The sequence below is a fragment of the Pan troglodytes genome, chromosome 12 (assembly GCF_028858775.2).
Source record: "Pan troglodytes isolate AG18354 chromosome 12, NHGRI_mPanTro3-v2.0_pri, whole genome shotgun sequence".
Lineage (NCBI taxonomy): Eukaryota > Metazoa > Chordata > Mammalia > Primates > Hominidae > Pan > Pan troglodytes.
In genome coordinates, this window is record NC_072410.2 from 105200223 (window position 1) to 105213543 (window position 13321).

At 39.5% G+C, this 13321-nt stretch overlaps 1 protein-coding gene across 11 annotated transcripts in view; it reads left to right on the forward strand.

Moving 5' to 3' along the window:
* The window catches only part of SMC6 (structural maintenance of chromosomes 6), an 87438-nt gene extending 80505 nt beyond the window's left edge, over window positions 1–6933 (forward strand). For 8 of the 11 annotated variants that reach the window (XM_001136387.7, XM_016947633.4, XM_054677695.2 and 5 more), the window contains 3 exons: window positions 171–323; window positions 4228–4325; window positions 5133–6933. In XM_001136387.7, coding sequence (XP_001136387.1) covers window positions 171–323; window positions 4228–4325; window positions 5133–5247 — 366 coding nt within the window. In that variant the 3' untranslated portion in view covers window positions 5248–6933. Of the gene's footprint in view, window positions 1–170; window positions 324–2898; window positions 3022–4227; window positions 4326–5132 lie in introns of all 11 variants that reach the window. The other 3 variants (XR_010149627.1, XR_010149625.1, XR_010149626.1) reach the window with 1 other exon arrangement.
* Window positions 6934–13321: the final 6388 nt, after the last annotated feature.

Consider the following 13321-nt stretch of genomic DNA (forward strand, 5'->3'; position numbering starts at 1 on the left):
CTGTTTTACTGTAAAATTTTTTGAAAGGAATGGGTATTTCCAAATCACTAAGTCATTTTATTCCCATCTCCTTTTTACTGTAAATCTATTATTTATCTGTCTTGTAAAGAATTTAATCTGGCCTTTCATTTACTTAGTTTTTTGTTCCCTGTCAACTCATTCTCTTCAAGGTTCAGCCTGGAGAAGGAAATAAAGCTGCTTTCAGTGACATGAGAGCCTTGTCTGGAGGTGAACGTTCTTTCTCCACAGTGTGTTTTATTCTTTCCCTGTGGTCCATCGCAGAATCTCCTTTCAGATGCCTGGATGAATTTGATGTCTACATGGTATTGTTAAATTTTAAATTCTCTTTTTCATTTTTTTGTTTGTTTGAAACATGTATTTCTAAAGGAAGGAAATCTTTCTTTAGTTTTACCCCTAACAGGAAAGATCCTGCCCTGACTCTTTAGTCTGTGACCAGTAGTGGGGAAGAACTAAAGAACTAGAGTTCTCTCCCTTGCTTCTAGGCACACAGTAACCCTAGAGACCCTGGAGGGGTCCTCCTCTTCTCGCCCAGCATGGATATCCGTGCCTTCCATCATATCTGCGTTTTCTCCCTCACCCTCTCTCCCAGCTTATTTTCATCAACCCATAAATGTGTTCAGACTTTTTGTTTTAATACAAAATTATAACCTGTTCACCACCCTGGCTTTGACTCACCCTAGCCACTGTTTACTGTTCCTTCATACCCACACATTTCAGAACAATGTACAGAACATAAGCGAGCAAGAACTTTTGAATTTCCAGTTAAAAAGCATAGGATTTGAGACCTACCTCTGACAGGCAAATTATCTCTACTTATTGGGTCTCAATTTCTTCATCTACAAAACAATATTATTACCAATTCCTACCTCTCAGGGTTAGAGTGAGGCTCAAGTGGTGTCTTTCATACATTATACTTACTGTGGTTCAGGCATATAGTAAGTTCTCATAAATTAGCAATTATTTTCTTCTTCATATCTCATTGTTTGCTCAATCTACTGTAGTCTGGATGTAGATGACACTACTCTAGCAAAACTTGTTTAGCAAAGGTTATAAATGAGCTTTAATCTTACCTTATTTTTTGAAATATTTGACACCACAGACCTATCCTCCATCCCTTAAAATGTCTTCTTACCAGCTGCCACCCTCTCTTTCCTGGTTTTCCTGTTTTTCTGTTATTTGTTCTTAATCTGCCAAGCTGCCTCCCCTAATTCTGTTGCCCTTAAACGTTTGAGATCTTTGTTTGCTTGTTATAGTGTTGTTGATTTTCCTGAATTCCATATCCTACTTCCCCCTACAAATATACACATATCACAGTCCCCAAAACTACTACCTGCGTATGGACAGATACCTATCAACTCATAGCACCACATCCTGACATCTCTCCTGTACTCTAGACCCAGATGCCCTACTACCTATTAGACATCACCTGGTAAACCACCAATATCTGAAATTCAGCAGCCCCGAGGTTGAAAGTGCCTTCATCTCAAAGCCTCTTTCTTTTCCTGAATTCCCTACCTTGATTAATGCAAACTGTCATTTCCAGCGCAGTCACCTACCTTTGACATCTGTGATTTACCTTTGATTCTTCCTTGTTCAATTCTGACCTCTGTCCGCTTCTCCTTTAAGACCGCTCTTTGGTCTCTGCCCTCTTCTCCTTTCTCACTGATATTCTTCCTCTCATCCCCTTATCTTCGCCTCATACCTGTGGTGATAGCCTCTTCTCTGGACTCCCAGGCTTGCATGTGGCTCCTTCTTCAGTCTGTCCTCCACCATTTTGGCAGGTTTACATTTCTACAGTTGATCTGATGGTGGTCATTCATCTATGTAAAACCCTTTGGAGGTTATTATATATGGAATAAATGTTTAATTCTGTAGGGTAGCTTTGAGACCTTTCATGATATCATACCTGCCTACTTTTTTCAGCTGTTCTAAGCTATTTGTAATTCTCCAAACATGGTGCCTCTGCCTGGTATGCCCTCCTTAATCACATGTCACTCTACTCATCTTTCAGGACGTTGTTCAAATGCCACTTTTATGAGACTTCTGTGACCGCCATACCCTATCAGGCAGGATGAGGAACTTCTCAGAACTTCCTTTGCACCACCTTACATCAACTCATAATATATATTACTTTTATACTTTTATTTAAGATAAAAATATAAAAATGCTTTATATTATTATATAATATTTTATACTGTTTTTTATTCTGTTGCAGTTGCCCATTTTTATATCTGAATCCCCTACCAGATTGTAACCATTTTGAGGTTATCAGCTATGTCTGAGATGTTTATGTCTCCTAATGCCTAGTCTATAATGACCGTTTAGTAAGTGTGTATTCGTGAATCAGAATTTATACCTGTGAGTGCTGTATAATACTTCAGTGTCAATTTTTTTCTATGATACTATTGCTGAAAATGGGTTAGATATTCCTCCAAGAATTGTCTTCAGAGCTAATCACGAGTCATAGAAGATGATTATTCTTTCCATGCAGTGTTTTTGTCCAGAATGGTGCTGTGCAGTCTTATCACTCATCTTGTATGTCAGATTTAATTCTAAGCAGCTCCTTTCTCTTTCAGAAACTTAGAGCTTCTTAATCAGAGTGGCACTTTGCCCCAATGAAATTATTCAGAAGAATGTATCCAAGTTCTGTGAGCTAATCCAAGGAAAACAAATTTTTTTTTGGTACTTTGGTAGTTTTGTTATAAAATAATAGGCCTCTCACAGCAGATATGCCTGATGGAATTGTTATAATCAGAGCCATTGAGCAATATAGCCAGGATGTGTATCCCATTTTGACTCCACAGCCCTTGTTCTAAATCACCATGCTGTATTGCCACATACAGTTTTATTTTTTATTTATTTACTTATTTTTTTCAGGACACAGTCTCGTTCTGTTGCCCAGGCTGGAGTGCAGTGGCGTGATCTCAGCTCACTGTGACCTCCGCCTCCTGGATTCAATTGATCCTTGTGACTCAGCCACCTGAGTATCTGGGATTACAGGTGTGCACCACCATGCCCGGCTAATTTTTGTATTTTTTGTAGAGACTGGGTTTTGCCATATTGGCCAGGCTGATCTCGAGCTCCTGGCCTCAAGTGATCCACCTGCCTCAATCTCCCAAAGTGCTGGGATTAAAGGCATGAGCTGCTGCGCCCGGCACCATATATAGTATTAAATTAAGACCTTTAAAATATACATGTTCATATGTCAATGATTTCAACTTTTAGGAATTTTCAAGGGAATTGAGGAACACTTTGATTTTCTTTTACTGTTACTTAACTCAGAAAATGTAGCCACAGGTCTAGACCATTTAATCCCAAAACCTATTATAACTAAGCATTATTCTTTGTCTATACCCTGATGTGCTATTTAACTTATTTAAAGATATAATTGAGAAATTGGTCTGTAAGTTCAAATTGGTTTATATTGTACAAATGGTAGAGGTAATGGGGAGAGGCAGACTTTTTAAAACTTAACCTTTATCATTGAGGGAAAATTTGAGAGACTTAATGAGTTTGAGACTAGCCACTTTTGTTACCATTACCCTGACTCATTAACCATTACTGTACAAATTAGATTTATTCTCTAACATTTAGTTGTGTCAGGAGAATATTTTCTGATTATTTCAATTGCTACACGTATTTGAGGGAGGGGGCTGTGTATACAAATATTTTGACTATGGAAATTACCTGAAAGACATATTTATTCAGTTATTGTCCCCGAAGAGTTTCTCTTTTTTCCCTTAGAGATGGGCTTTCACTCTGTCATTCAGGCTAGAGTGCAATGGTGCGATCATAGCTTACTATACCCTTGAGTTCCTGGGCTCAAGTGATCCTCCTGCCTCGGCCTCCCGAGTAGCTAGGATGACAGGCATGCACCACCATGCCCAACTTTTTTTTTTTTTTGGTAGAGACAGGGTCTCGCTATTATACACAGGCTGGTCTCGAACTCCTGACCTCAATTGATCCTGTGACCTCCACCTCTCAAAGCATTGGGATTACAAACATGAGCCACTGCACCCAGCCAATTTTCTCCTAATAGTTTCTGGTATTTCTTTTCCAGTATAATAGATTTCTTGGACATCATAGATAATGTAATGACTGATCCCTGGATGAAAATCCAGGAGCTTGTATCAGCCCACAGAATGCTGCTTTTACAGAAATGTGACTTACACAATAGCAATCCTAACTTTTGCCTTTGTTTTTCAGGATATGGTTAATAGGAGAATTGCCATGGACTTGATACTGAAGATGGCAGATTCCCAGCGTTTTAGACAGTTTATCTTGCTCACACCTCAAAGCATGAGGTAACTTTTTAAAACTTTCTAGATACATATCAAGTATATAAAAGGGGGAAAGAAATCTTTTACAATTTTAATTTTTAAAATACAAATACATACAAGACCAATGAAAATAAAAATTAGCTCCCCTACTGGTTCAGGAGATTTGGGATGTTTTTCTCTTTTTGAGATATTTAAAATTTTACTTGTATTACTTCCCTTTCATAACTGAAGCAAGTTGTTACTATTCTGTTTTGAGTCTGCTTCTTTGTAGTTATCATGACAAACTAAAGTAATATAATTTTAGTAATTCTGTTTGGACTAAAATGATTTCTGATTTCCCTAATCTTGCCTCTTTTCTCTTGGTGACTTACAAATGTCAATCTTTCTAAACAAAGAGCTCTACTCTGCTGTCAGTCAGTATTTATTGGGTGCCTACAATTGTCAAGCACTATGTCACTTAGAGTTAATATTCTGTCTCTAAAGTGGCCATGTGATTATATGGGGATCTAAATTTGTGATTGGGAATATCCAGGTAACTCCTTCCTTGCTAGACAATAACAGAAATTTAAAATAGTTGATATATAAATCTCTTTCATTTTCTTTTCCTCCAAACTGAAAACCCATGGGATCTAGCAGGAAGTTAATTTTTAAAATGGAAAACAAATTATTTCCTTATTGCAAATGATGTTTCTCCTAGAACTCTAGATATTAGATATAGCCCAGATAATAGCCAAATATTTAGCTTTATATTTTCATGAGGTAATATTAGAATTTTTTTTAATTGGTAAAAGGTTTCTTGGAAATTTGAGTAATTGATTTTGCTTCTTCTAGTTCACTTCCATCCAGTAAACTGATAAGAATTCTCCGAATGTCTGATCCTGAAAGAGGACAAACTACATTGCCTTTCAGACCTGTGACTCAAGAAGAAGATGATGACCAAAGGTGATTTGTAACTTAACATGCCTTGTCCTGATGTTGAAGGATTTGTGAAGGGAAAAAAAATTCTGGACTCTTTGATATAATAAAATGAGACTGGAGGCATTCTGAAATGAAAGAAACTCCTTTATATATCCAACCACAATCAAACATATAAATAAGCCTGGAAAACCAACTACAACCGGCAATTTAAGATTACTATTACTTTAAGAAAATCAATTTCATAGTATTGGTTTTAAATCTTTTTAAGTTTTTTTTATACCATCTATTTTTATAGATTCCTTTTCAGAAGTAAAATTTTGTACATATATACATGTACATATCTGTTTAGTTTGGGTTCATTTCTATAACATTTTGTAAGAAAATAAAAGTTTGAGCACCTGATTATATTTAGTTTTGCTTTTCCAGATATTACATTCTATAGTTACCAAAAATGGATGAAGGGAGGGATTTCTCATTGCAGAGGGTGGGGTGCAAGGGAATAAGACACTTGTACGGAACACTGAAGCTTTGCCAACTTCTACACATGCCTTTTTTGCAGTCCTTTAACTGTCCACCCTACCAAGAGTTTATAACCAGTATCAGAACTGGATAATGACGCAGTTTTTCACTCTGACCTCCAGCATGCTTGCCTGATTTAAAAGCCCTCAGTTTGCAGTCCAGGGACTGTTCAGGCTTGTCCTCAGCTGAGAGGACACAGGCTAGATGGACTGTGCAGACCAGGCTGGGAGAAGGGCTGGGAAAACTGGGAGTGGAGGGTGGATCCTCATGGAGCAGGAGAGTAGCTCGTGGCTCCAGGAGCCTGAGGCCATGCAGTTGATGGTGAGCTGACATCAATTCTAAGACTCATCCTAATTGAGGGGTGTTAAAAAGTGTGCTGCTTAGAATGACCAAACATAGTTATTGTAAAAAATTATATTTATGAACTTTTTATTTTAGAAAACATGAATTTTATTGCTCCTTGTATTATTTGTTTGATACTAGGATTCATGCTAAACTTTTTAAGAATGTATTGGATATCAAGAAGCATTCCTTACATTAGTAGCAATAAATATTAGAATAAATATGAAATTGAACTATTTTCAGAAAAAGGGCAGTATATTAAGAGCAGGGACTGTTCTCTAGTTATTGAGGAAAACTGGACTTTGTTTGTGTTTTTGGTGGAGGAAGAAGTTTAAGATACTTTAGTCTTAAATTGAGGTTTGCCAAATGAGAAGTTCAAAAACTTGGGCTTTCTAATCAGAATTTCCAGGAGGAGGAAAGTGTGTGCTGAATATTTTAAACATTTCTCACTGATCATACAAAGTCCGATTTTTAAATTTACACTTATAATGCCTTTGTATTAAAACTATTTTTAACGTGTGCTTTTCCAAATTAAAAATGAAGTAGAGTATACCAAATGCATAAACTTTCATTAGCTAAGGAGCTCATGTCTGAATTCTGTTGTAGTTTTGAATGTTGTGCTCTTTCATACAGAACGGGAAACATAATCCTCAGGTATCCCAGCGTCTCTTGTTGAATTGAAGATTATTCATTGCTTTGGCCTCACAAAGTTTTGGTTTCAACTATCATAAGTGAAAATATCTTCCTTTAATGTTCTAAGTAGTGATAATATTACTAGAATGAAAGAATAAAAAGAAATTGTTCTTTTAAAATATGTGTAACTTCTAAAAATAAAACTTAAAATTTATATGTATTAAGGTCATGCTTTTGTGAATTGCGGAAAGTAATTGACTAAATTGATCCTCTATGAATCGTGACCTAAATACATCATACAGGTGACTCTTCAACCCCTAGTTTGTCATCAGTGCAGCTATCACTGAATGAAGTTCCAGAAAATAATAAAGGCTTACTTGGATCTTAAATCTTAACCTTCTGAAATCTTTGGGAGTAGAAATGATTAAAATCATTCTTAAAGTGACCAATGTGATGAGTTTTCATAAACCAAAGTGTAAATAATATAGTTATTCAAATTAGTGATCAACACTAAAGATTCAGTAATTGCCTTCTTAAATATTTTCCAAGTTTTCGTGTCTCATTTCTTCCATTTCCTAGTGCTTTTTTTTTTTTTTTTTTTTTTTTTGCGGGGGCAGGGGGGCATGTCTTCCTCATGTCTGGGCTGTTTATGAGACCAAAATGATTAAATTCTGTGTAGAAAGCTGTTGGCTGGTAGTCATGAATTGGATTAGAAATGTTGCCGACTCTGATGAAAACCAAGTGGTCTAGAATATCTGATTAAAAGTTCTCCTGAGTGCAAACTAGATGCAGGGTGTCGGGGAGAAAATGTTTATAAACTTTGTGCTGGGGCAATACTTTCGTGGTTACATTTAGGACTTAGCTGTGCATCTACATGTATGCCTTCTACTTTGACCAGTTCAGATTTTCAGGAGAACTTGGTTTGAAATTTGCAGTCCTAAAAGTGTAGTTACCAGTGTTTCATGGCTTGAACTGAATGCCCATGGACTTGAAGATATATCAAAATATTTATAGGAACAGGTTTTGTTATTTAAGGGTTGGCAAAGTAATAATGTGGATATAAATAAGCTGTTTCTTTGAGTCAGCAAATAAAGTTTTCTAAAGCATATATAATATTGATAGTTAGCATGCTAATTTTGACATTGGCGTCTGGATAGAATCCATGCAAACGGGAGTGGCCCAAGTGTACTCACTAATTATAGCAAGCTTAACAGGGCTTTTTCTGCCTAATTTTTCTCCAGTTTGAAAATGTAGAGATTAATTCATTAAAAAATGATTAAGTTCCTGCCATGAGCTAGGGACTTTTTTAATTACTGGGAAGACTGTAGTACTTAAAATGCTACACACATACTTAAAAATACTAAATCTGTCCTCATGGAGTTTGAAATCTAGTTAAGCAATACCGTACATAATGTCAGTGACTGGTAATTCTTATGAATAATAATAAAGCAGTGTAAGGATTTGAAAGGGCAGAGAGGACTGAGGTTTGTTTGTTTGTTTGTTTGTTTTTGAGACAGAGTCTTGCTTTGTCGCCCAGGCTGGAGTGCAGTGGTACGATCTTGGCTCACTGCAGCCTCTGCCTCCCAGGTTCCAGCGATTCTCCTGCCTCAGCCTCCTGAGCAGCTGGGATTACAGGCGCACGCCACCATACTCAGCTAATTTTTGTATTTTTAGTAGATACAGGGTTTCACCATGTTGGCCAGGCTGGTCTCGAACTCCTGACCTCAGGTGATCTGCCTGCCCTGGCCTCCCAAAGTGCTGGGATTACAGGCATGAACCACCGCACCCAGCCCGTATTTTGAATGGAGTGTCAAGGCTACAGAAGGCAATATTTGAGCAGAGGCCTGAAACAAGTGATAGAACAAGCCATGAGGAGGAAAATGTGCAAGGCAAAGGTTCCAGGCAGAAGAAATGAGTGCGTGGGGCTTGAGATAAGAATGAACTTCATGTCTAGGAATTGTAAGGCCAGTATTGATAGAGCTTAGTGAGGAAGGAGGATTGGTAGGGGGTGAACTTCAGAGGTAGGCAGACCGAGATCATTTGAGGCCCTAAAATTATGGTAAGTAACAGACCTGGTGTATGCATTTTAAAAGAATCCTTTGGCTGCTATGTGAATAGATTAAAGTGGAGCAAACATGGAAAGAGTATGAGCAATCTGGAGACTTGCAGTGGTCCAGGTAAGGGGTCATGGTGACTTGGACTAAGGTAGTGGAGACAGAAACATTCAGATTTGAAATAGAGAGGCAGCAAGACTTCCCGATGAGAATACTGGAGTTGTGAGAGAGGAATCAAGGATAATTTTCTTGGGGCCTGAGGCCTAAATAGCTGGATGAATAATGATTCATTCACAGAGGCAGGAACAATGCAGAAGTGGAGGGAGTAACAGACTGCCCTGTGGAGAGATGAAAGCTCTGGGCTGAGTATGCAACCTTGAGGTAACTGTGTGAATACTAACCAGCTAGTTAATCACATACTTGATGGGTAACTTTACATTGGTAAATGTAAGAACTTGGAAAATAATAATATAAGTTAGGATACTGAAGACCTGCAAAATGCTGGGAAAAAATTCAAATTGCATGCCCAAACTATGTTTTCGAAAAAGCAGCTCAGGAAACAGTTTCTCATTTTACTTAGAAGCTCTGATTGACCATTTCTTGCTAGACCCCTGTACATCCTTTGCCGTGAGGCTCTCTGAAGATGTCTTTTTAAGCCTGTGCTTTACTTCTTGATGTGATTTCCAACTGTGTGGAAGAAATAAGCATCTGGACTCTAAGAAACTAGTTTATATTCATCCAGAGACTGTAACCCTGAATGAATGAATTACAGGAAAAATGAGGCCTTAAAGCAGTATGATTTCCCTTTTAAAATAGTTTAGAGTTATTTACAGAATGAGAGGAAATATGGAAACTTAGGACTTCTAAATGCAGAAAGAGTTGAGGCTAGACAAAGTATAGAAAGAATCAGACACTTGGGGAGTTGGCCAGGCATGGTGGCTCACGCCTGTAATCCCAGCACTTGCGGAGGCTGAGGTGGGCAGATCACCTGAGGTCAGGAGTTTGAGACCAGCCTGGCCAACATGTGAAACCCTGTTTCTACTAAAAATACAAAAATTAGCCAGGCGTGGTGGCATATGCCTGTAATCCCAGCTACTCGGGAAGCTGAGGTGGGAGAATCTCTTGAACCAGCAGGTGGAGGTTGCAGCGAGCAGAGATTGTGCCACTGCACTCCAGCCTGGGTGACAGAGCAAGACTCTGAAAAAAATAAAAAAGACACCTGGGAGCCTTTTCCTTTCAGAACAGCAGCAGGGCTTAAACAGCTAATTAACATGGTAATTAAAATGGCAGTTGAGTGTAAGCTAGAACCAGTAGAACCCAGGCCCAGTTGATTAAAGGAAGCCCGCAGTTAGTCCTTTCTGAAGGAACCGCAGTAGCTGGTTAGGATATCAAGGTCAGCGAGGATTCAGGTTGCTGAGATACAATGTGTGTTTAAATGGAACTCAATTGCAGAGGGTTTAGTTAAATGTGCACATCAGCTAATGGCTACCTTCAGCATTGGGGCATGCAGCAATTACTTATTTCCTTTTATCTTCATTCTTTATCCACTGTAACAGGTTGTATTTTCCAAAGATGGCCACAAGGATAAATCCCTCCCATGTTCTCCCAGAACCTTGCCTTATAGAGTCTAATTCTCTTCTTAATCTGGTTAGATTTGTAACTCTCTTATCCAACAGAATGCAGTGAAAATGATACTTTGTAATTCCCAAGGCTGGGCCAGAAAGGCAATGAAAAGGAATGAAAGTCCCGCCTTGAGCTGTGGAATACCCATGCTGGAGCCCTGTGCTGGCGTGGAGGCAGTCTGACTTCCCTGAGGCGGCCACAATGAGAAAGCCTAAACTAGCCCATTTGAAGAAAGCCTGAGGCTGCATGGACAGCGAGAGATGCCCTGCCAGCCCTCGGTTGCTCCAGACCCTCTGTTTCACCATCTCCCTATAACTACCTGAGAGGTCCCAAGCCAGGCTGCCCAAGTGAATCATTTGAGAATTCATGGCCCACAAAAACTCAGAGATAATTCAGTCATCATTTTAGGTCACTAAACTTTGTAGTGATTTGTTATACAGTGATAGTAACTGGTATCTGGAAGTATAAGTACCAAAATAAAAATAAGCTATGTGGCACTGGGTGGAAGGGCCTCGAGACTGTGCATGAATCTAAAGGGCCTTGCAGAAGCTGTTAGCAGAAGCCTGAAGTCTCAAGGATGTTTTTGGGGAGAGCTGAAGGAATTGAGAGTGGGAGAAAAGGTGTTTGGCAACACTGATGCCATGGTAACATGGAAAATAGGAGATGTACCCAATAAGTAAGGTGATCTAGCCAAGCAGATGTCTAGACACAGTATGAAAAGGACCCCTTGGCTGCTCTTTGCTGCCTGTGACACAATGTGAGAAGAGAGATGAATGAAGAAAAGCAATTGCATATAAAGGAGGTGAGACTATTTCTCATTCCCAGACTCTCTTCAAGGGGAAAACTGATTTTCAAATACAAAATGGCTTCAGTGCAAAAGTCCAATCCAGGATGGGACTGTAAGATCCTCTGGGAGGACCTCAGAAAGATGTAAGGCAGTATTTTTAGACCTTTTCAGACAGGCAGCAGTCTGCCTTCTAAAGATGTGCCTTTCAGGTTCCCTCCATTAAACAGTAGGGCTTCTCTGATTATTAGGGGTGTTCTCACAATGAGCCTCTGCTAATGGAGTGGATTTCATAAACTGACACTTGAGAAACCCATAAGGTTTTTAAAAGAATGTCAGCTTAGACTGAAAGACAAAGAGACAGTGCAAAATGAAGAGTCTTTCTACTCCTGGAATTGTATAGGCAGGGAGTAGACTGAGAAAACTACTCAGCTGTAAACACAATTTTTTTTTTTTTTAATGAAAAAGAAAGGATGGCCCAGAGGGTAGAAACAAACACAGAAAGCAGAGCGAAGAATCACGGAGAAAAACCCCCAGAGAGTAGGACCAAACCCTACTCAAGTACCTGGCTGGATTTCAGAACTGCCATAGACCAGAGATTGCCATGTGCTTTCCCTTTCCCCGTTTTTGGATAGTGTGTCTATTGCAGTTATTCTAAGCCTGTACCACCATTGCATATTGCATGTGGAAGGGAAGAGAGGAGATAATTCTCTATTTCACAAGCCTTTGGATCATGAAGAATGTGACTCAGTGTGCTATAATTGAAGAACCACATCTGAGGAGCTTTATATGATGAGATCTTGGGCCTCAAGCCTGACCCTGGAGTCATAATGGTATGAGACTTTTGTGGTTTCTTGGGAGGGGATGAACAATCTTGCATGGGAAAGGATGTGAACTGTGGCCACAAGGTAGACTGTAGCAGATTGTTTTCCAAAGATGATGGCAACAGTATCTTTTATGCCACATAATTCGTCTAGAACCTTGCCTCACCCCATCAAGAGATGGAGTCTGATTCCCTTCTTGAATGTGGATGGGCTAGCGGCTTTCTTGTTACCAGTAGAATACTGTGGAAGTGATACTTCGTGACTTCAGAGGCTAGGTCAGAAAAGGTGATGAAACTTCCAACTTTGCATGTATACTTGTGCTGGAGACCAGAGTCCCTGTGTAAGTAGTATGACTCCTCCTGAGACTGCAAGCGCAGAAATCCCCAATCAGCCCCCAGCTGCTCCAGGCCCATTTCAGCTCCAGCTGCCACCTGACTGCAACTGCATGAGAGACCATGAGGCAGAATCATCCATTTGAGCCCTTCCTTTTCAATTTTCTGGCCCACAGAAGCCAGGAAGAATAATAAAATGATTGTTTTCATTTTAAGCCACTAGGTTTGGGGGTAGGTTGTTATGGAGCAATAATAACTGAACCCACTCCCATCACCACCCAATCCTATAGAAACCATTATAATGTGGTATTTCCTTTTATTTTATGTGACCTTAGAGTTCTTTTGTGACAATGTCTCTTTCATTTATGTATGAATATAACACTGGGAAATATATTTTGCTCTTTTTCCCCCCATTCAGCATTTTTTAAATGTCCATGTCGCTGTGTCCATCGGTCTGTTGTTTCCAGCTGCTGTGTAGCATGCCATAGGGTGTATCCACCATATTTTCCTTACCTGTTTCTCTAGCAACAAACCGCTAGATTGCCTCCGATACCCACCTCGCAACCATCCTTGGACATGTCCTCTTATAGCCCTCAGTGGGAGTTTCTTGGGATAATACACCTGGAGTGGGAATGCTGGGACAGAGGGAATAGTATACTTCTAGCTACCCGCTGCTGGCCATCTCTCCAGGATCACTGCACCAGTCCCCACTCTCACAACAGCAGGGACTTAGGCAAATAACAAGATGCTTGCTTGCTGGCCCAGCTTCTACATTTTATTTATAAAAACAACCAGTGAGTCTGCTAGAGGGTTTGTTTTCCATAAGCGCCCCAGATACAGTTCACTTCGTTTCATGAAGTTCTTACTTCAGATGTCACCTCACCAGCCTATAGGGAAGGGCCACCAAAGTATCCCATCCCTCTCCTCCCTGTTATCCTGCCCTGCTCTTCTTCATAGGTATTATAATTCGCCATTTGTCTGTGTGTGTATT